At 38.5% G+C, this 23,425-nt stretch overlaps 1 protein-coding gene across 2 annotated transcripts in view; it reads right to left on the reverse strand.

Annotated features, from left to right (window-relative positions):
* The window catches only part of Ranbp21 (exportin-5-like protein Ranbp21), a 417,228-nt gene that overhangs the window by 372,197 nt on the left and 21,606 nt on the right, over positions 1 to 23,425 (reverse strand). For both annotated transcript variants that reach the window (XM_067141992.2, XM_067141993.2), the window contains exons 2-3: positions 12,733 to 13,017; positions 5,790 to 6,020 (exon numbers count right to left, since the gene is read on the reverse strand). In XM_067141992.2, coding sequence (XP_066998093.1) covers positions 5,790 to 6,020; positions 12,733 to 13,008 — 507 coding nt within the window. In that variant the 5' untranslated portion in view covers positions 13,009 to 13,017. The remainder of the gene's footprint in view (positions 1 to 5,789; positions 6,021 to 12,732; positions 13,018 to 23,425) is intronic.

Below are 23,425 nucleotides of genomic sequence, written 5' to 3' on the forward strand. Positions count from 1 at the left end.
GAAGATCTACAATAGTGCAACCTAGTGCGGAGTCAAAGAACTATTTTTTTGGAGAAAATTTAATTTCAAGAGTTTGTTCTTTGTTAAATTTCTTTCTATCATTGTTTAAGTTGGCAATATTTACCCCTTTCTTCCCCTTGTTATGAATGTATCCAATCCCGAATTTCTTCAATTAATTTCTATCCAATCAGATGTATCTTCCCCCAACTTGAATCTGTTGCGGGGTCCTATCCAATAAAGAGTTTGTGGGAGGGTGTTTTCTTTCCCCTAACGCCTAGAAACTTCCGCGAGAGTATTTAAACTGCTGATTTTTGGGTCTCTCGGCCACTTCTGTTCCATCTTTCAGTGTGTTAAGTACATAGCAGGGGGCGGGAAGCGCCTCTTTCTTCTCCAGCCGTTCAACACAAGGTAATGGCCGATTAATAACTTCTTTCTTTGCTAGCTCAGCAGTTTAACTTTCGGGGCAGGTTCTAAGCGTTCAACCATGTAACCTTTTCCTAAAATGTAACTTCTCTTTTCATCTATTCTCTTGTAAAACGACATATTGGGATAGAGAGTGCTAACCCTCTCGAGCTCCCACTCACATTGTCTTGAGGTGAACTTATTTTCTCAACCTATCAACCTATTCTTCGTTAATGTAAAACAAATTGTTCTTTTCTTAAGTCACCTCTTTAGCATGGGATTAGCCCTTGTATTAACGGCCTAGTGCCAAGTAGGTCTTAATCAAAGTGTATTAGGAGTGCAAGTTCGCCTCCTCTCAAATTGTTATTTTAGAGGTCATTTAATTAACCTGCTTTTCTTTTAATAGACCTCAGTAGATTGGGTATTTTACCCCTGTGTTTATGTCCGTTGAGGACAACTTGAAGGTGGAGTTTGGTGTGGCCTGGGAGAGGCTTAAATTTTGAGAGCGAGTGGCTCTTTTGAAAATTCTGGGTTGTATGCCTCATGGAGGTTTTTCAGTGTAATTTGGAGCAAGGGCTCCTAGGTATGAATGGGGTTTTCTCCCCCTCTGTTAACACTTGTGTGTGGGGTAAAACTGAGCTGATTGCCCAAGCATTGTGAAGTCAGGGCGCGAAGCCCAAATTCTGTAAATATTGTAACTAACCCCTTTTGACTTGCTACTTTGTACCTGCCATGCTTGTTATTTCTTTGTTTTCGAAAAGAAAATATAACCTTGTTAAATTTTAAATTAATTTTACATTGCACTATAATTTCGTAGCTTGAAACCCATTCACACCCGCACCTTCTTTCACCTCTACCTACCGCTAAAACACGGTAACAATAATAATAATAATAATAATAATAATAATAATAATAATAATAAAAAACTGTGAACCTGCCTTTGGGAGATGGGGAGTTTGAATCCCATCGTCAGCAGCCCTGAAGACGGTTTTCTGTGGTTTCCCATTTTCACATCAGGCAAATGTTGGGGCTGTGCCTTAATTAAGGCCATGACCGCTACCTTCACAATAATAGCCCTTTTCCATCCTCCTATCGCCGAAAACCTTTAGTGTGTTAGGGCGACATTAAAGAAGTAGCCATTTTTTTTTAAATTAACAGCAGCAAAGTTCAAACATACCTTTGAGCGACACTATTGTGAAGGAGGAAGCCGAAGAAATCACATACGTATTAAATGTGCCTTTCACTGTGTTAAACGGGTGGCAGGACCGCTTTAAAAATTGAGCTGGTATAGTTTACAAAAAAATTAGTAGCGCAGCCGTGAGTGTAAGTGAAAAGGAAATTGAAGCATGGAAGGAGCCAATTTTGCCTGCTAAAATAAACAGTTACAAACCTTGTGACAGTTTTAATGTTGGCGAGTTTTTTTTACGAAGTTATCCCAGATAAATCTCTAGTTTTGAAGGGAGAATCTTTAGAATTTGCTTTATGTTGCACCAACACAGATATGCCGTATGGCAATAATGATATAGGAAAGGCCTAGGAATGGGAAGGCAGCAACCGTGGCAATAATTAAAGTACAGCCCCAGCATTTGTCTGATGTGAAAATGGGAAGCCATGGAAAACCATCTTCAGGGCTGTAAAAGGGAGAATCTTGCCAAAGGGGCAAATTAAGTAAAGTGTGAGCTATGGTACTAGTTGGTGTGAATATGGAAGAAACTGAAAAACTGAAAAACTACCATTACACCATTACTGATGATAGGAAAGTCTAGGAAGCCATGTTGTTTGAAAAATGCCAGAACAGGAAGATTGTGGTATTCCCATTTAAGGAATATAAAGGTGGATTTTTTACTCTGAATATTTTCTACACTGGTACTACATACCGTGGACCAAGGAATTATTAGGGTATTGAAGCAGGAGTACTGAAAATCAGTTGTGCACCATATGCTGCTGAGTGTGAAAGCATGTAGACCCATTTACAACCCATTTCCTTAGGACATGATGCATTTTATTGCCTCGTCATGGAATTCAATAGTGCCTATAATAATCGCAAGCTGCTTCAAGAAAGTAGGCTTTGGTAGTGGCACCAACAGCAGCATTGTTGTAAAAGCTAGTGATGAAAAGCCAGAGCAGGTCATTCGTCAATCGATCACTACTGATCTGCATTTAGGGCAGTTGCGCAGGTGGCAGATTCTGTATTATTTGTTTTTTTAGCTGTTTCTTAAATGATTGCCATCAGTCTATATATTATAATATTTCAAGGAGTCTTTGGAATAAGTTGTTCTAAAAGTCAGTTTGTTCACGAACGACCCATCGCCAGTCCGCCCAGTCTTCATCTGAAACGTGTGGAGTGAGTTAACTGGACCTGTACCAATTTGTGTACACAGCATTACAATTAAGCGATCGTTTACTTCAGCCTTTATATCTAGTAATAATAATGCTATTTGGATTTACGTCCCACTAACTACTTTTTCGGAGAGGCGGGGGTGCCGGAATTTTGTCCAGCAGGAGTTCTTTTACGTCCCCGTAAATCTACCGACACGAGGCTGACATATTTCTGCACCTTCAAATAACACTGGACTGAGCCAGGATCGAACCTTTATATCTAACGAGTTAACAACAACTGCTATTGGCCGTGTTAATTATGCATTTATTACCATAACATATTCTCTTTCATTTTGAATCTTGTTTATAGTACACCAGTCGATGGGTGTTACTAATTGACTCCGACATCGAATGTCCACGAGATAGCTCGCTAGCACATGTAGTGAAAGAAGGATATAGAAGAGACATTTACTACTGTTCTTAAGACGAAGATTTAATAATAGTTTCAGACACAAAGTTTTAAATTGACATTGTGATCATTTTAATTGTTCATGTTGTCACGTCTTTAAGAAGACCTTTAATGTTGTTTTTTAGATGTAATGTTATTTGGTTTTTAGACTAATGTAATTTTATTATGGACTATTGACTTTTTAATATGTTTACGACTGTTCAAGAACATTATTTTAAGATTAAGATTAAGACTGAAGATGCTCTTTATAATAGCGAAACATGTCCCTTAGAGAAAATAATTCTATGAAAGTGTAAACACCAAATAGGTGATTTGTATTGAATAGGTGGACAAGAAATACTTCGTATTATAATTGCTGTGAGTAAAAAAACATGGTCGATCTCATTCAATATAATCGCTGGAGGGTATAAATATCGATAGCAGAAAAATTTTCTAAATTCACTTATTCATAGATTAGTTTTGACAGACTGAAGAACCTAACAGTTATTTTGAATACACTTTTCCACAATTATGGTTACGGTATATATGGGTAGAGGTATTTTGTAATACTGGTATTCTATCCAAACCTAAATTATTCTGGATTTTCGTCTCTGGAAATGAATAAACTGTTTGAAGGCTGGAGATATGGCCAAATATCAACAGACAATGTATGAATGTAAGAATCAAGTATTGGCACTGGCTAGGCTATCATGGGAGACCTGTAACGCAGAAACCAAACCTCACTGCAGCCAATAGGCCTACTGATGAAAGAATCTGAGATGGTCAGATGCTCTTTGTCATTTCATATTTTCTGATAAGTCATCCCTTCCTCAGTTTTCAGGTAGAGGACATACATGGGTTTAGAGAGAATCCAGCCAAGAATTTATGAACTAGAGGTAATCAGCTGTCAAGCATGGTAGATTTCCCATTATGGCTACCAGCAGAAAGCAATTAATGTGTTTACATGCTGAGTGGACCAACTGGATTCACAAATAATTGGGCTTTGGTTTTGATGAAATAAATGGAAGGGGAAATAAGAACTAGGTATAAATACATGTACTTGTCATTCGTAGCAAGCATACACCGTGAAATAAAATCCAGTATTCGGAAACCAGGGTAGGTATTCATTTATATACAGGTTATTTCTGTAGTCTCAGAACACCAACATCGTGGTTGAAGTTCATCCGATCAGAAATGATATTGCTAAAACAAATATTTAAAGATACAATTATTAATGAAATTGTCTATTAGAAATATATCAGTGTACTCAACAAAATTTGTGTTCTTATTAAACACAGATTTAAAAACACAGTTACCATAACCATAAGCGTCATTTTACTGGCAGCAAACCAGCTTGTTTGGGGTCATAACTCGACTGATTTCTGAAGACATGAAAATCCATAGAATGCCCAGTCCCTTGTGTTGGTGAGTAAAAGAACCCTGCTTAACACATCAGGTGTTCATTCATTACAAACGAAGGGCTGTTCTCTTATATTTCAACCTTGCATACCACATTAATTCATTAAGTCCAGATTAAAACCATGGATCACGAGTTCCTAAAATCTGGCCATTTCATCATTGCCAAGGTGCTGGAAAACCATGCAGGAGAGGATAGAGTTAACCAGTAGTTTCAACGACTACACTGCCATTGATGATATGACAATCACCAGACCATCAATCAAACCTGCAAGGAAATTCAGGCAGATGGGAATGAAGAAGAAAAAGAAGAAATGAAATGGTGTATGGCTTTTAGTGCCGGGAGTGTCCGAGGACAAGTTCGGCTCGCCAGATGCAGTCTTTTGATTTGACGCCCATAGGCGACCTGTGCGTCATCATGAGAATGAAATTATGATGAAGACGACACATACACTCAGCCCCCGTGCCGGCGAAATTAACCAATTATGATTAAAATTCCCGACCCTGCCGGGAATCGAACGTACGACCTCAGTGACCAAAGGCCAGCACGCTAACCACTTAGCCATGGAGCCGGACAGAAGAAGAAGAAGAAGAAGAAGAAGAAGAAGAGGAGGAGGAGAATTCTACAAGAAAGTCTTGCAGTGAGGCAAGTTTCTACCTTAAAGAGCTGAGGAGATTTATGGAAAGTGCAGTTAGTGAGCTTCAGAACACATGGAAAGCAGTTTACGAAATGGAGAGGTTTATATAGCAGAAAAGCAGTAAAAACCTCTAACAATCTACCCTGGACAATTTCCTTTCCAAGAAGGAGCCTACGCTTTTGAGTTCAGAAATGTATTTAATGTCTAACACAGCACTGCTTTTACATAATGTCCAGTTACTATCTAACCTTTTAATGTTCTTAGTATCGCTTCTTAACTCTCGTGCAAATGTTTATGTAACATGTTCAGTTCTCTCATCAAATATTTTATAATACAGTACATCCAATTATTTTAGTTTATCTCTAAAAATACATTCATGATAATTATTTTAATACTGTGGCTTTTCTTCTAGCAGCCCATATATATTGGCCTATTGTGGTATCGTTCACAAACCAGGAATCCGTTGGCTGTGTATTTCATGTAGATTTCAAGGCCTTTTTTTTTACAGAGGTTTTCTGTTCAGAGGAAGAGAAGTCCAAAATAAAAATGAATTCAACCAACAGTACCTGAAGAAGAGCCACATCCTCTACCAGACGAAGGAACACCATCAGCACCAGTTCAGTCTGACTTTCTCCAAGTTTGCATGTATTACTAAGCTCCTTTAGAAGATCAGGCCAATGTTGAGGCCACTCACGTTTGATCATTTCAACTACAACACGTGACATAGCATCCTTTATATGAGCATGTTCCAAAAGTTCTGGCTCCATGCCTCTACCCAGCAACTTCATTACATTGTCCTGAAAGAAAGAGAAGAATTAATCAACAAAATGATGCTCCACAGGATGATTTCAAAAATGCAGCAAAAATGGCATTCCTATCATCTCTGCATTTAAATAGCCATGGAACATCAAAATCTACTACTAATAGGTTTTCTCATTTAAGGCCTGAGACCTTGAGAACATCGGCCCAATTGTTATTGTAATTATTATATTGTGTTACTAGCAATTACCCGCAGCTTCGCTCGCATGGATTTCGTAATATGATCAAAGTAATTGTTCCTTGGTACTGTACTAAGGCATTATCTGAAAATCCCTAAAGTATAAAAGCTCACACACACCCCTCCAACCAAGTGGAATTTCCGAAAACAAAAAGTACGTTTCTTTATTTTTAAAGGAGATTCCATATACCAATTTGCACGTCTGTAACATCTTCAGTTTTTGAGATATAACTATTCTCATTAAAAAAATTCAAACCTTTTTCCACTTCTTTTCACCCACAGTTAAGTGTCTTTTCCGAAACAAAAATAGTTTTTTTTTTTTTTTGCTACTTGCTTTACGGCGCACCGACACAGATAGGTCTTATGGCGACGATGGGACAGGGAAGGGCTAGGAGTGGGAAGGAAGCGGCCGTCGCCTTAATTAAGGTACAGCCCCAGCATTTGCCTGGTGTGAAAATGGGGAAACCACGGAAAACCATCTTCAGGGCTGCCGACAGTGGGATTCGAACCCACAATCTCCCGAATACTGGATACTGGCCGCACTTAAGCGACTGCAGCTATCGAGCTCGGTAAACAAAAATAGTAGATGTTCCTATACTTTTAAAGGACTTTCCAAATACCAAGTTTCTTGTCGGTAACATTTTCAGTTTTTGACATATACAGTACTGTAGATATACCGGTACTCATTTTAAAAATTCACCCAATTTTTCAATTCTTTTCAGCCCTTTATGTAGAATTTCCGAAAACAAAAAAAATATGTGTTTCTTTATATTTAAAGGAGATTCCAAATACCAGTTTTTTCGTCTGTAACATCTTCAGGTTTTGAGATATAAGTACCCTGAAAAACAGAATTCAACTCCTCCTTTACTTATTTTCACGCACCCCCCCCCCCCCCCTAAGTCGAATTTCCAAAAACAAAAAAGTGTTTATTTTTAAAGGAGATTCCAAATACAGATTGCCATGTCTGTAACATCTTTAATTTTCTTATATAAGTAAAATCATACAAATAATTCAACAAGTTTTTCAATTCTTGCACTCCTTTAAGAGAATTTTTTGAAGATGTGTTTCTTTACTTTTAAAGGAGATACCAAATACTAATTTTCACATCTGTAACATCTTTAGTTTTTAAGATATAAGTATCCTCATACAAATAATCCAACTAATTTTTCTGTTCATTGATCTCTCACCCCAAGTGGATTTTCCAAAAACAAAATAATATGCGTTTCTTTACTTTGAAAGAAGACTCCAAATACAAATTTTCATGTCTGTAACATCTTCAGTTTTTTTAGGTATAAGTACCCTCATAAAAAGAATTAAAATCCCTTCTCACCCCCCTGCCCACGTTAAATTGATTTTCCCCGCAAAAAATGTGTGTTTCTTTATTTTTATAAGAGATTCCAAACATCAATTTTCACGCTTCAGTTTTTGAGATTTAAGTATCCCTATAAAAGGAATTCAATTTATTCACTTCCTTTCACCCTCCCACTTAAGTGAAATTTTTGAAAAAAATATGTGTGTATTTAGAAACGAGCTTCCAAATACCAAATTTCACATCTGCAACATCTTTAGTTTTTGAGATATAAGTATCCTCAAACAAAGAATTAAACTAATTTTTCAATTCTTTCACAACCCGCCCACTAAGTGGATTTTCCAAAAACAAAAAATAAGTATTTCTTTATTTCTAAAGGAGACTCCAAATACCAATTTTCACATCTATAACATCTTCAGTTTTTAAGATCTCAGTATCCTAATAAAAATAATTCAACCCCGTATTCAATCCTTTTACACCCCCTTAAGTGGTTTTACCAAAAACAAAAAATACATGTTTCTTTATTTTTAAAAGAGATTAAAAATACCATTTTCACGTCTGTAACATGTTCATTTTAAAATGCTCATTTTAAAAATTCACCCCCCTTTTCATTCCCCTTAAGTGGATTTTCTGAAAACAAATTATCTGTATTTCTTTACCTTTACAGAAAATTCCAAATACCAGAGTTCACGTCTGTAACATGTTACGTTTCTGAGATATACTGTAGATATAGTATTTTTTTTTAATTCACCCCCCTTTGTCACTCCTATTCACTCCCCCTTAAGTAGATTTTAACAAAACAATAAAGCATGTATTACTTCACTTTTAAGGGAATTGCAAATACCAATTTTCACATCTGTAACATCTTCAGTTTTGGAGATATAAGCATCCTCACACAAAGGATTCAACCCTTTTTTCATTTATTTTTAGCCCCTTAAATGAATTTTCAGAAAACAGAAAAAGTATGTATTTATTTTTAAAGGAGATTCCAAATACCAATTTTTATGTCTCAACTTTTAAGTTCTTGAGATATGGATATACTTATTTAAACAATTCAGCCCCCTTTTCACCCCCTTAGCGATGGAATATCAAAAATCCTCCCTTAGTGAGCACCTACACTCTAATATATATATATATCCCCAAAATTTCATTTCTTTATGTCCAGTAGTTTTGGCTCGGCGATGATGAAACAGTCAGTCAGGCAGGACATGTTATTTTATATATATAGATTTGCATTTGTAATTATGTATAGACTTATATTTTCCAGTCATTAAGTGTAAGAGAGGGCCCTGAGCCCTAACTTCGCCATAAGTAAGGCATTTTCTATCTGTATGTTCAGTATTCAGCCCGAAGGCTGGTTTGATCCTCCACATCTCCACCAACAACTGTCATAGATAGCCGAGGTGACACTGAAGAGGCATACTAAGGAAATTAGGAGTGAGGTAGTTTCCCGTTGCTTTTCTCACTGAGCCAGAAGTTATTACATATCAGTCTGCCAAGCCCACTGAAAAGCATGTACCAACCAACACTATGAGCGATATTTTCACACCATTCATAACAGGGACAGGCTAAACAAGGAACGGTATTACTAGAATCGCCCATACCTTGGTCACTTTCGTATTGTCAAAGCCAAGGATGAGACTGAAACAGGTCAATGAAAGTAACAAATACATTCTAGCCCATACCAGAAGACATAGTGCACTGTAAACACTACATATCACCACCAAAGGCATTTTCTATCTATCTGTCTTTTAATTGAAAAAAACAAAATTATCCTGCCATTTCTCCTTCCAGTAATGCCATGTTAGCCCAAGGTACGTAGAATACAAGGCAGGGATCACGAGAGAGGTGCGCAGTAGCAAAGCAGAGCTGTAACGTCACGCAGGACCCTTGCGTTGAATCTGCTCTGACTGAGGTAGAGGTAGAACTAGTTTGAATAAGAATCGCTGTGCACGCAGAAGCTAGGTGCTAATAATACACAAAAGTAACATATCTGTGGTGTATAAGAAACAGTGTGTGTTTATTTTATGTGATAAAACGTAAAAAAGCAGTAATAGTGTACACTTTTCAGTATGCTTTTTCATGCCATTGCAGGCTGCACAAATCATAGCAGGCATGCAAAGGAATGGAACATACATTTTCATGTATTCCCTAAAGCCACTGACCTAAATAAATGGTGACAGAAATAATCAAGACATTATCGAAAGCTATCTTTCTCAGCTTTGAGGGTTCGGAAGGCTTTATAACCATCCGCTTCCGACAGCTGTGACACGAAAGGTGAGATCATTACTTCTTAGCTTCAATGCTTCCAAGGCGATAAGAAATTCCAACTGTTCTCCGGAAGATTATGGAACATTATGCCAAAATATGTTACATGCTACTGATGGACTCGATCAAAACTCGGATATCGTGTGCCAGACTAAGGCCAGCGTTGAGCCCACAACATCCTATTCTTTACCGGAGGATGAGCAAGGGTTCGTTAAAGCCCTTTAAGAGCTAGTAAAACAGCTCGAGGACAGTTGCGAAACCAAGGATCGTGATGAGCTGCTTAGAAACTTCACTGGCTATATTGTAGGTTTTAGGGTAAAGAAGAACCTCTATATAGAAAGCAATTACGGAGAGAAAACAGGTCAAACTACAAGGGGTGGAAATTAGATTTCAAAAAGAGTTCCATTATTCTCTTTGGAAGGTGCTTTACGTCGCACTGACACAGATAGGTCTTATGGCGATGATGGGATAGTAAAGGGCTAGGAGTGAGAAGGAAACGTCCATGGCCTTAATTAAGGTTCAGCCCCAGCATTTGCTTGGTGTGAAAATGGGAAACAACAGAAAACCATCTTCAGGGCTGCCGACAGTGGAGTTCGAACCCACTATCTCCTGAATACTGGATACTGGCCGGATTTAAGCGACTGCAGTTATCGAGCTCGGTAGTTTCTATTTCACCACTGGAAAGAACAAACCTTACGGATATCCTGAAGAAGAAACTCCCCGAAATTTATGAGCTTGCAAGTTGCTTCATGAGAAGCTGTTCTTTTATTCGAATGGAGGCTTTAAACAAAAGTAAGACATTCAAGAGACCAGGTTTCAGTTAATACAATACCTATAAAGAAAGAAGAACCGGGTGAGTTGGCCGTGACCTTAGGAGCGCGCAGCTGTGAGCTCGCATGCGGGAGATAGTGGGTTCGAACCCCACTGTCGGCAGCCCTGAAGATGGTTTTCCGTGGTTTCCCATTTTCACACCAGGCAAATGCTGGGGCTGTACCTTACTTAAGGCCATGGCTGCTACCTTCCCATTCATAGGCCTTTCCTGTCCCATCGTCGCCATAAGACCTATCTGTGTCGGTGTGACGTAAAGAAAAAAAAGAAGAAAAGTAAAGAAATTCCACTGATGCTATGGATAAGTGTGTTTGATATTATTTTTTTTAATATCAGCATTATACTTTGTGTATAACATACCTGTTATTTTTTTATGAAAGACACTTTATTATGTTGTATGTGAAACCAGTGCTAAGAATGTTAATATACAGGTTCATTAATTTATATGGCCTATCTAATGTTAACGTGGAATTTGTCAGTTCCTGGCACTTAGAGGAGAACATTTACTTTACTGTTTGTGTTGTGGACAGTTTCCTAACATTTGCTGTTTTTGTTGTTGACAGTGTATGTAGTTTCCCAATATTGCTTGTAACAACGGACATATTTCTTGCAGTCATCAAGCTTTAATGTTAGAGTCTGTAACAATTAGAGCCCCTTGTTATTGTTATCATAGGTATTGAGAACATGAACATATGGAATGGCCATTCCACCGCAATCAGTCTTAGCATTGTTGCAACCTTTTATACAGATCGAAGTACTTCAGAAACGCTGCTGGATTCACACTGTATTTGATCTCGTATTAGGTGATGTTAAAATGTTAAAACAGAACAGCTTACAGCTGGCTGTGTATTAGTCTATCTCATACAGAAGACAAGGCGCTGAGGGTTCACGTTGACGTCATCAACGGCCAAGCGTGGTGGGGAGAACTGCGTGTGATCCCTACCTCTTACTCTAACTACCTTGATGTTAGCCATAGCCTTATGCGGCCTGGAAGACTTCCAACAGTTTGTCAACCAAAACCTTATGCTGACAACATGATAGGCTTTATTCCAATTGTAACTCATTGCATCATACCATTGAATAAGACATTGGATAACACGTTACTGATCAACATTGCCATTTTAACATACCAGATGCTGCAGAATGGTACCTTGTTGATATCCCAACACCAGGCGAGTTGGCCGTGCGGTCAGGGGCACGCGGCTGTAATCTTGCATCCTCGAGATAGTGGGTTCGAATCCCACTGCCAGCAGCCCTGAGGATGGTTTTCCGTGGTTTCCCATTTTCACACCAGGTAAATGCTGGGGCTGTACCTTAATTAAGGCTATGGCCTCTTCCTTCCAACTCCTAGGCCTTTCCTATCCCATCATCACCATACGACCTATCTGTGTTGGTGCGACGTAAAGCAACTAGCAAAAAGATATCCCAACAAGATGACTATTCTCTCCAACAGTTATTCGTGCCAGACATCCACAACACTTCTTACATGTAGTATATCCTTGGTCAAACCCTTCTCTGCAAATGCAATTTCCCAAAACAATAGATTATATTCTCATATACCAACAACATAACCACTTTAAATTACCTCACTTGACGTTACGTTCTGTGACATGGCACTGTCTGTTAGGCCTAAAGTCCCTTCAAATGAACCAATGAAATATCTAGGCTAATAATTTCACCAGAACTGTGTATTGAACATGTCCTGCGAAATTTGGATGCTCAACATGGCTCCATTGGATATTCATGAACAACACTGTAATGGTGTGCTCCTTAATGACTTATGAAGTGCCACAGAGTTAGAATATTGGAATGGCTGTGCTTTAGCAAAAGAATAAATCTCCTGGCATAGGTCTCTTAAAGTGATCCAACATGCTGACCAACTGAACCGAGATTCTATGCTGCAACCTCAAACAACTGCGGTAACATATTAACCAGCTGCAATACACAGCACGGAGCATAAATAGTCACACTTTCAGATGTTGATTACATAGTATTCTATTCAATAATATTAAGCATGACAAGTTCATATAAAAACTACTTAGGGTCATGTTAAAATGGCATTGTAAGGCCAAGTGATTATTTTTAGAAAGTAATAAAATAGATATACCTTGATAAAAATCTTCTCTTGTTGAGACATTTGATTCCAACGATATTTTACACAGTGCTCAACAAGTTGCAAGCCAAAATGACGAACAAATGGTGATTCTTTTGGACATTGAGCAAGGAAAAAGCCACACTGTGCACAAACTGAGGAAGTATCTTTGAAGCGCTCTACTGCTGTATATGCCTCCATGCGTTGCTGCTGAGGAACCAATGGGTCCATAGTAAGTTCCACTGCACCCGCAAGTTTACGAGCCATCTCAGCAAGCCCTTCCACTTCCATAGCTGAAAACTAGCAAATTTTACAACCATCAGAATCAACTATATTAACATAAAACTGGACATGACAGGCTTTATACTATGTGAGTTGAGACATAATGCAGGAAAAATATTTTGCAAAGACTCTGTTTCTTAAGAGGTAGAACAGAACTGTTCTAGATACATCAAAAGGTTTTGCAAAGACTCTGTTTCTTAAGAGGTAGAACAGAACTGTTCTAGATACATCAAAAGGTTTGAATTAAAATTCACTGTTGCTCTAACTTATTGGTAAAATAGTCCACTTGTTTAACCACCATTTGGCCAACTATGCATCATTATACTGGGTGGTGCACCAGCCCCTTGTGATTTAGTTTTATGCATACCGCCACTTTAACTACAACTCTGAAATACATCGGTCCCTCTCCCTAAACCAGGGTAATATAACAAGATGTATGTTTATGGGCTGGAAGACAGCAGGAATTGTGAGCATTACTATTAATTCATTATGAGTACCTCAAATGAACCCGTAAAACTAGCACAGATACAGAGGACATGTACCTTACAAAAGGAGGTGCGTATACAAACCAGGAGTATGTATTGTACAGGCTAGAAACTGAGCGCTGCACGTCAAGCCTCGCAATAACTCACTTTGCAGGGTCGCAATGGGTGTTGTGATAGTGGACGGTGGTCTAATGTTCGAATCCCACGCAAGTTTTTTAAATTTTATTATCTGCCACCAACTGCCTGGGATGATGTAAGGTTGCATACATGAAAGCTTCCACAGACTGATTTGCTTATTTGGCCCTGTAATGGGACATACGTATCGTGGCATAGGGTACTGAGCTAGGTTGGACGAGGATGAGGAGGTGATGGTCTGTGGCTACGACGCAGGAAACCAATTAGCTATGTTGTAGACCACGGGTGCGGCAATGTGTGCCCTACTGAAACGATAATGACATGAGATGACAGGTAGGTATGTAGCTGCATGAATTCCCCTCCTTCAAGGCAAGGCAAGATAAGTCACAACACAACACAAAAGCTTATTCACTGCCTCATGATGTATTCCAGCAACGAGTATGTGGGTAAGTTACTCATCTACGGAGAAACTAGAAAGAATGCACACCAGGCACAACGCCTGTATTAACGACACTATCCGGATAGACAACAACTGACAGGCACAACACTTCGGTGTGTCATAATTTATAACTTTCATTTCCGTGTTGACGTTTGACTTATACGACAGGAATCAGCCGAGGGATGTTCTACCATTCAACACTTTATATAATGTGTATCATTTATACCTTTAATAAATGTAGATTAGTTTTGATTCTCTTGGAATCATCATCAGTTCAAACAAATATGTAAATCAGAAAGGTATCAGAATTAACACATATTTTACATAGAATGTGCTTTAAAAATACACTTAAAATGTTAACATAAGTTGTATGGCATAAAAAAGTTCACACGGGGTAAAAATAGCATTCAGGACAATCAACAACAATCTTCCTCATTTCCATAATCCAACATACGTAAATAAATCCGACAAGTTTGGTAAATCAGGTATTTACAAAGTATAGTGCCAATCTTGCTTAGCAAGTTATATAGGACAGACCAGGAGGAGCTTTAAAGTACATCGAACATACAGTATTAACACTAGGATTACCGAACATTCTTTCTACCTACTTTTACCAAAGCGGTCATTTTGACCAATAGTAACACATATTCATTTCTTGAGAATACAGGTGCCAGAAGAAGGTTCAAATTGAGTACAAAAACATCATAGACCCTATATAATTTAACTGTGATCATGTAGGACTTGTAAACACTATTATAAATAAATAAATAAATAAATAAATAAATAAATAAATAAATAAATAAATAAATAAATAAATACACTAGTAAGGCAGAATGTGTTCGGCCCCGCGGTGTAGGGGGGCAACGCGTCCGCCTGTCACCCGGCGGCCCCGGGTTCAGTTCCCGGCCGGATCAGGGGTTTTTAATTGTAAATGATTAATATCCCTGGCCTGGGGACTAGGTGTTTGTGTCGTCCTTAACATTCCTTTCCTCACATTCAACACTTTACACTTCCGCAATTTCCAAATACACGCAGGTTCATAACATATGGTGCAAAGTAGGGGCAAAAGATCTTTCTAGGTCGAAGCCCCGAATAAATAGCATTTAAAATTATAAAAAAAGAAAAGGGCAGAATGTTCTTCTTACACTCTTTGGCTTCCATTATATACATATCTGCATGAATGTCACTTTCTGTTTATCAACTTATTTGTCGCACTGTACACATACACTTTGCTTGGTCACCTTTGAAGTGCACTTCCCACAGACCAGTTTTCTACACATTGCACACCTTTCCTTTGTCTTGTTCCCTTTGCACACTGCGACCTGGTAAAACAAGGACAGCTTGCTGTATCAGGTATTTTAACCCACGACCTCATCTACTTAGGTCACTCTCTCAAGGTACCAAAGTACAAAACCAGGTACATAATACAAAGGGACTTGAAGCATTTTGACACTTAGGTAATATGAAATGAAGTATATCAACTGCCATGGAATGACACTGATGATAAGGTTGACAGATTAAACTCATTAATACTAGGACTGTATGACAAATATGCTCCGAAGAAGCAAATTCGAGTTTCTCACTCTTCGTCTCCTTGGCTAACAAATGAAATTAAGTCGGCCATGGGAAATCGTGATGCATGGTATAGGTGATTTAGGCAAACTGGAAGCACTAGGTATAGGTCGCAGCCTGACCAAGCAGGCACCAAGGATACCACTTGATGATCTAAATTCTCATTTTGCGAAAGCAGCATACACTAATAATGACTGTACTATTATAATAAGAATAATAATAACAATAGTGATGATAATCATCATCCAGATGATGATAACTGCTGCTGATGATATTAACACCATAAATACTCATCCCTGAGTAAATCAAGTAAAATTTACTTCCAAAAAAAGTTAGTGCGAACGATGTGAAGTGTGTAATTTATTCCCTCAAGTCAGCTGCTCCAGTTAATTATGACATACCTTTATCCTTCATAAAAAATATTACCAAATTCATCCAAACAGGACCAATGTGCTGTTATCACCGTGAGCACTGAAGCACTCATCACAACATGTCTTGAAGAAAATATGAAAATGAACTATAGGAATAAGAACATTTTTATTTTACGGACAGCCAAGCGGCCATTAAGGCAATAGAAGGAGTCCAGATAATATCCAGAATTGTCTGGTATTGCCATTCATTTCTCCTGAAGCTCTCAAAGTACAACATTGTCAAAATAATATGGGTACCAGGGCAAGCAGGTATAGAATTAAATGAAAAGGCAAATAAACTGGCCAGGAAAGGGGCAGAAACACATTTTGTTGGCCCAGAACCTGTATGCGGGATTTCCTATGGACAAGCCTGACACTACATATGAACATAGGTACAAAAGAAACAAATGGAGAACTGGAAAAATACTCCAGGATGCAGGCTTGCAAAGGAACCGATTAAAGGGCCAAACAAGAAGCATACTAAAGAACTGCTGAAACTCAGCAGAGAAAATATAAGATGGGTAGTAGGACTGTTGACAGGACACTGCCATCTGAAAAAACACCTACACAGAATTGGAGTAATAAAAGATAATATATGTAGGAAATGCATTGAAGCAGAGGAATCATCTGAACACATACTTTTTGAATGTGAGGTGCTGGGTAGAATCAGACTCTCCACTCTAGGACTACCTACCAGGTGAAGAGAGAGAAAAAATCCAAGAAGACCCAGTAAGAACAACCTGCAGCTTTGTGAAGGGAGCAGGTATATCTAGGAGGGTATGAAGGAAAAACATGGTAGCAAAAGATCTTAGAGGTCGACGCTAATTAGGAACTAATACTTAGAGGCCCCATGAAGGAAAGAAGAAGAAGAAGCGCTCTCATTACTTTGCATTCTTCACTGTACCACCCACTATTTATTTGTATTGTTATCCTCTCTGTGCATGCATTTTATGTCCTGCTATCAATACAATATTTTCTATTAGCTTTACTGCCTCATCTACTTGGTTATTTTCAATCACTAGCCTTGCTCCTGTCTTGATCATTTGAAAAGATCCCCCCCCCCTTCAAAATATTCCTTCAATTCTATTCCTGTGAAATGAAGCCATCCTATTCTCCTCCTTATTTATCAGATTTATTATTACGGTTAAATGATGAGATTCTTCCCATCCTTTAACAGTTATCAACTTGAGTGATAAGGCCACCCTTGAACACATAACTAAATCAGTCGCACTACCTTCCGTTTCTGTTATAATAAATGCTAAATTAACCCTTTCATATCCTAGCCACCAACTATTTAAAATATAGAGTTCCTCTGTACTATACAGTTCTAATAATTGTTCACCATAAATATTATAACATTTATCTTGACTAGTAGAGCCTCTGTGGCTCAGGCGGCAGCGCGCTGGCCTCTCACCGCTGGGTTCCGTGATTCAAATCCCGGTCACTCCATGTCAGATTTGTGCTGGACAAGTGGAGGCAGGACAGGTTTTTCTCCAGGTACTCCAGTTTTCCCTGTCATACTTCATTCCAGCAACACTCCCCAGTATTTTTTCATTTGTCATTCATTAATCACTGCCCCAGAAGAGTGCAAGAGGCTTCGGCAGCCAGCACAATTCCTATCCTCGCCGCTAGATGGGGGTTTCATTCATTCCATTCCTGACCCGGTCAAATGACTGGAAACAGGCTGTGGATTTTCATTTTATCTTGACTAGTCTTTTTTAAATTACCATTTCCTGTACCTCTTTACAATATACTTGTTTTCGGTCTGCAACCCTTGCAATGAAGTCTTCCATCAGCACAATACCTACGTTTCATAAATATTCTTTAATCTTCTTATTTCTATTGCTAACTCAGTAAAATAAATCTTTATTTGCAAATGTGAGCCCACAGGAGGGTTGTAAACAAAACCGAAGCATAAGCTGACATTCCCCTCCTGTTTCGTCTTTGTTTCCCGAAATATTTCCTCAATATCTGTTAATTTAAGTTTGATTTTCTCCTTTATTGCTTCCCATATTAAGGTTGGTATTCCACCCGGATACCTACCCATCCGAGCATTCCTACCCGTCTTCGTAACCAGTTTAAAACCTTCAATGTGTACTTCATATCCCGGTGCAATCCAACTCTCAATAAAGGTAATAATGTGCATTTCTGCCATTATTAATTTCACCTATTCAACCCCTATCTTGTTCAAAAATTCCTTTATATTGACAGAACCTATACTCCATTTAGTAATTTCTTACCTTTACCCTCGGTCAAGTTAATAGACTTACTTCTAGTTACTCTTGCTTTCTCCAGTTTCAATAAGCCCTGGAATCGGGTCTATTCGCCAGTCAGCTGTTCTTGCATCCACCTCTGGTGCCAGTTCACCTGTCTGCTCTTTTCCGTTCACTCGCCGTGTAGTACGAAGGTTCCCGGTATCAGCTGATTCTACGGTAGCAGAGGTCTCACTCATAGCTACCTTGCACATTTCTTGCTTTGCTGGCCATGGACGTACTTCCTGAGTCAATGAATTAAACTGTAAGTTATATCCATTTCCTTTAGCTGGGTTATAGTCCAACTTTGCGAACAATTTCAGTCACATGCTATAAGGCGTTTACCGCTTATGTATGCCTTTACTCTGGAATTCCTAGCTTTTTCTAAATGGAATCATAGGATTCTCTGTTCGATGGTGGTCTCTTTATCCACATCTCTTCTCACCCAAATCTTTTCCCCCTTTAAATTCCTAGTATTGAGGAGGACTTTGCCATCCGAGTCGAAACCAATTTAAATTTAATCGGTCTTTTCCCCTTTGAATATCCCCAGGCTATGTACATCATCAATGTCCTCTTCCCTACAGTTTACCTTCACATGGTTATTTATAAGGACCAACACTTCACACACTAAGTCACATTAATCTTCCTTTTCATTCTCTGCTATACTGTAAATGAAAATATTTTTTCTCTTTGCTTCCTGCCTGATCATTTTCTGTTGCCTCTTGACTTGTCTCAACTCCAGCCCCTACATTTTAGTCTTCAGTAATTCTACTTCACTAGAATTCTCGACCACTTTTCCTGTTATAATTCTTAGCTCTTCATTTACACACTCTCTTATTTCTCTCATTTCATTGTTCTGCGCTCACGAATTAGCTCCCTCATTTCTTCAGCCTGACAGGCCTCTGACTATTTCCCTAATTTTTTCCATGTCTTTCCAGCCCATTTCTTTCACTGGTCCAGGATTCACTTCTACACCTATTACAAGAAGAACTACCACTACTGCTGCTAACATCAGAGTTACCTGCAGTCCAATTTGTTGCAGGTGCATCTTCCCGCTTGCCATATGCACATGCACTCACCTGTGCCATTGACCTATGGCCACCCGATACCGTTGCAGAGCAATCCCCATTCTTCCCACTCAGCACTCACGGTACAATGCTACCCCTCAATATGCTAGCTCAACTACAACTTATGAATTAAAGATCTTGTTAGCCACAAAATAAACTGATGCTACATTTCAAAACCAATTCAACTTATGCTGCATGTAGTAAAATCATCTTCAAGAAGGTGGCTGGCTCCATGGCTAAATGGTTAGCATGCTGGCCTTTGATCTTAAGATCCTGGATTCGATTCCCAGCCAGGTCGGGGATTTTAACTTTCATCGATTCCTCTAGCTTGGGGGTTGGGTGTTTGTGCTGTCTTCATCATTAAATTAATCTTAGATAGGGCCCCATCCTCACAGACATGCAGGTCGCCTATAGGGCGTCAACTAGAAGGACCTGTACCAGGTCACTCCGGAGGCCACATGCCATTATTATTATTATTATTATTATTATTATTATTATTATTATTATTATTATTATTATTATTATTATTATATCTTCAATGGGGTTAAACAGAAAACCCCATTACCACAGTAAAACTATCTTAAATGGAAATGAAACACGAAATTATCTTTGTCAATCAGTAGTGTGTATCCGACATTAAAACAGTTCTGAAAAATAATGCTATCTCTTTCCACATTCCTTCCAATTTTTCGAGATTTGAAGAGATGTTCAGCTATCTAATTTTTTCCCGTATGATTTCCTTCAGATGCAGGAAGATGACACAATTTCTTTCATTTAAACATCCACAAATCCAACTGAACTCAGGATCCCATGAGTTTCTAGAGAACATAAGGGCGAAAACTAACTGGCTACGCCTCTGAGGAACAGAAAAACATATCTACTCACCTAAGAACATCATGTGAAACATCAAACATGATCCTTAGGCTTATAACAGAAACAAACAAATCAACTACTTATAAACAGGTCACTTGCATCAGTAATAAAACCAATGCATTCTAGCAACTAGTACTAAAGAAAAAATTTCAATTCCACCCTAAAATAATCTCTATACACGATGAGTAATCAACACCCACAGCCCGAACTGCAAGCAGCGAAGTGAGCATATACTTCAACCTTACAGGTGAAAAGCGATACAACTTTACAATTTAGCATATCTGTTACATCACTAGAAGTGAATTACGCATCTATTCTCTGTCCTCCAATTATAATATCCCTCACACCATTACCTCTTACTCTGTTCACTTCTATTCCCAAACTATAGCATAACCTTCAAACCTGATCGTGAAAACTTATTTAAAAAATTCACAAAAGTTTTACCATCAAGATACAACTATGGGTTCACCGAAGATAGGTTAGAGATCCCAAATGGCATGGTTTGGATGATGTCACAATACAGTAAAGAGTGCTGCCAATGATGGTGCATTAAACCAACACTGCACAGCACAAAGTATTCTACATTCGAGAGTGGACAAAAGTTGAATCAAGCTTGCATGGCTAGCAAAGGGGTCTGGGAGCATAAGCCCCCATGTGACAGTGACAAGTGGTTGGTTAAGTTTGGTCCCAGACTTCCACAACAAGCAAAGGTGTTCTGGAGTCTAAGCCCCCAAGTTAGCTGCCAAGAAGCAACCTCCAGGCCTACAATGGACAAGAACATTGGTCTGATTTGTTTAGGTCCTGTGAGTAAGAAGACCAATGATCTGCTTTGTTGCCTGCACATGCAGAGACCTTTTTAAGAGGGGCAATTTTCTTATTTTCATCAAATATGGCAGCCCTTTGGCCAGACATGAGTTGAACTGTATCAGACACAATAGGAAATTTTCCTTCACAGCCAGCCAATAGCAACACAGAAAATGATAACAGTTTGCACATTTACACATTTTAGATTTTAATTCTTGTATATAAGTTAGAATACTTCTAAAGGCCACTCCTCACTGCCACTTCACATCATTTTTGTATGCTTTTACTGTTTCTAAACATCAAACCCCCATTTGAGTCACTGTCATTTCCCCTCCAGGATAGTATCGCATACTACATAATATTTTCATTACACCCTAGAAGTCCCACCCTGAGTGCTGCTTAGGCTCAGTATTCACTTTATTTACAATGTTTTCTGAACCTACTTAGCGTTCTCTTGCCTTTTCATATTTCATATGATCTGTATTGACAAGTACTCAACGTTTAATGGAGGTAAGAATGGATCCACCTAATCAGTACACAATTGTAAATTACAGTATATTTCCATTAAAATATAACTAGCTATATTTTATTTTCAGCATGTGTATTAACTTAGCCAATTTTGATTCTAAGCAATGACCAAGGGTGAACATATAATTAAGGTCGAAAAAAAAACTAGTCCCATTGATTTATAATGAGAGTATAGCCAATTTTTTTTAAAATGAAAATACAGTTATATAGTCATTAAAAATTGTGTTGCTCGTTGTTTAAAAGGGCCTAACATCTAAGGTCATCGGCACTAAAAACTGTGTATTGAATAGATGGACCTATTTTTACCCCCATTAAACGTCTTGTCATATTTATCGATTTGTGTTAATATTGACATGTATTTGTATTTAAACCTTTGCCTACTGCCTTGAATGAAATAATGTATTCCAGAATGAATGTCTGCCAGTGTAAAAAGGGACCTAAAGAAGAATTTTTCAATTTTGATATTTTTGTTGTTTTAAAATTGGCATAAGATATTGAGCACTTAAAAGAAACAGTGATTCTGGGTACAATACTTCAGAAGATATTAAATACTGACTGTTGACATTAAAAAACTATATTCTGAGAAAAACACATTTCAAATTTTTTGACTTTCTTACTGGAAATGAAAATCCTTAGCCTGTTTATAGTCATTTGACTCAGTCAGGAATGGAATGAATAAAGCCATCTAGCAGCGAGAATAAGTCTTGTGCAGGCTGCCGAAGCCTGTCGCACTCATCTGCGGCACTGATTAATGAGCGACTTCACTTATTTTTCATACTAATTGTACAAAATTTTCATGACATCTAACGAGGGAATATCAATCAATGTTAAAAAAACTTGAAACTGATTTACGCACCATCCAAAAGAGCACACTGAAATACTTAAAACCCTTGAACATTACATCTTATCATGCTTATATCTACGAGTGAGTGTGAGTGGGGGTCATCAATGACCAATCGGAGTGAAGTAGTTTTGAACTGATGGCGCGACGTAAGGGGACGAGAGCAAGAGAGTACTGTCAGTGCAGTGAACCTAGCACCGTGAGTTGTGCACCGGTCGTTCCGAAGTAAGCTCCTGCCGATAAAATTAACTCTCTTAACGTAGTGAATGAGTTATATCAGTTAATCACTTTAAAGAAAAGAATTTCCAGCTCTCAGTTTCTACCAACGTAGATGAGACAATGTTTCAGTATTTAGTAGATATATTAGAGTCTGATACAGAAATAACATATCAATCAAACAATCAATCACTACCGATCTGCGTTTAGGGCAGTCGCCCAGGTGGCAGATTCCATATCTGTCGTTTTCCTGGCCTTATCTTAAATGATCGCAAAGAAATTGGAAAATTATTGAACATTTCCCTTGGTAAGTTATTCCAATCCCTAACTCCCCTTCCTATAAAAGAATATTTGCCCCAATTTGTCCTCTTGAATTCCAACTTAATCTTCATATTGTGATCTTTCCTACTTTTAAAGGCACCACTCAAATTTATTCGTCTACTGATGTCCTCCCACGCCATCTCTCCACTGACAGCTCGGAACATACCACTTAATCGAGCAGCTCGTCTCCTTTCTCCCAAGTCTTCCCAGCCCAAACAAGGCAACATTTTTGTAACGCTACTCTTTTGTAGGAAATCACCCAGAACAAATAGAGCTGCTTTTCTTTGGATTTTTTCCAGTTCTTGAATCAAGTAATCCTGGTGAGGGTCCCATACACTGGAACCATACTCTAGTTTTTTTTGTTTTTTTTTTTGCTAGTTGCTTTACGTCGCACCGACACAGATAGGTCTTATGGCGACGATGGGACTGGGAAGGAAGCGGCTGTGGCCTTAATTAAGGCACAGCCCCAGCATTTGCCTGGTG

The sequence above is a fragment of the Anabrus simplex genome, chromosome 2 (genome assembly GCF_040414725.1).
Source record: "Anabrus simplex isolate iqAnaSimp1 chromosome 2, ASM4041472v1, whole genome shotgun sequence".
NCBI lineage: Eukaryota > Metazoa > Arthropoda > Insecta > Orthoptera > Tettigoniidae > Anabrus > Anabrus simplex.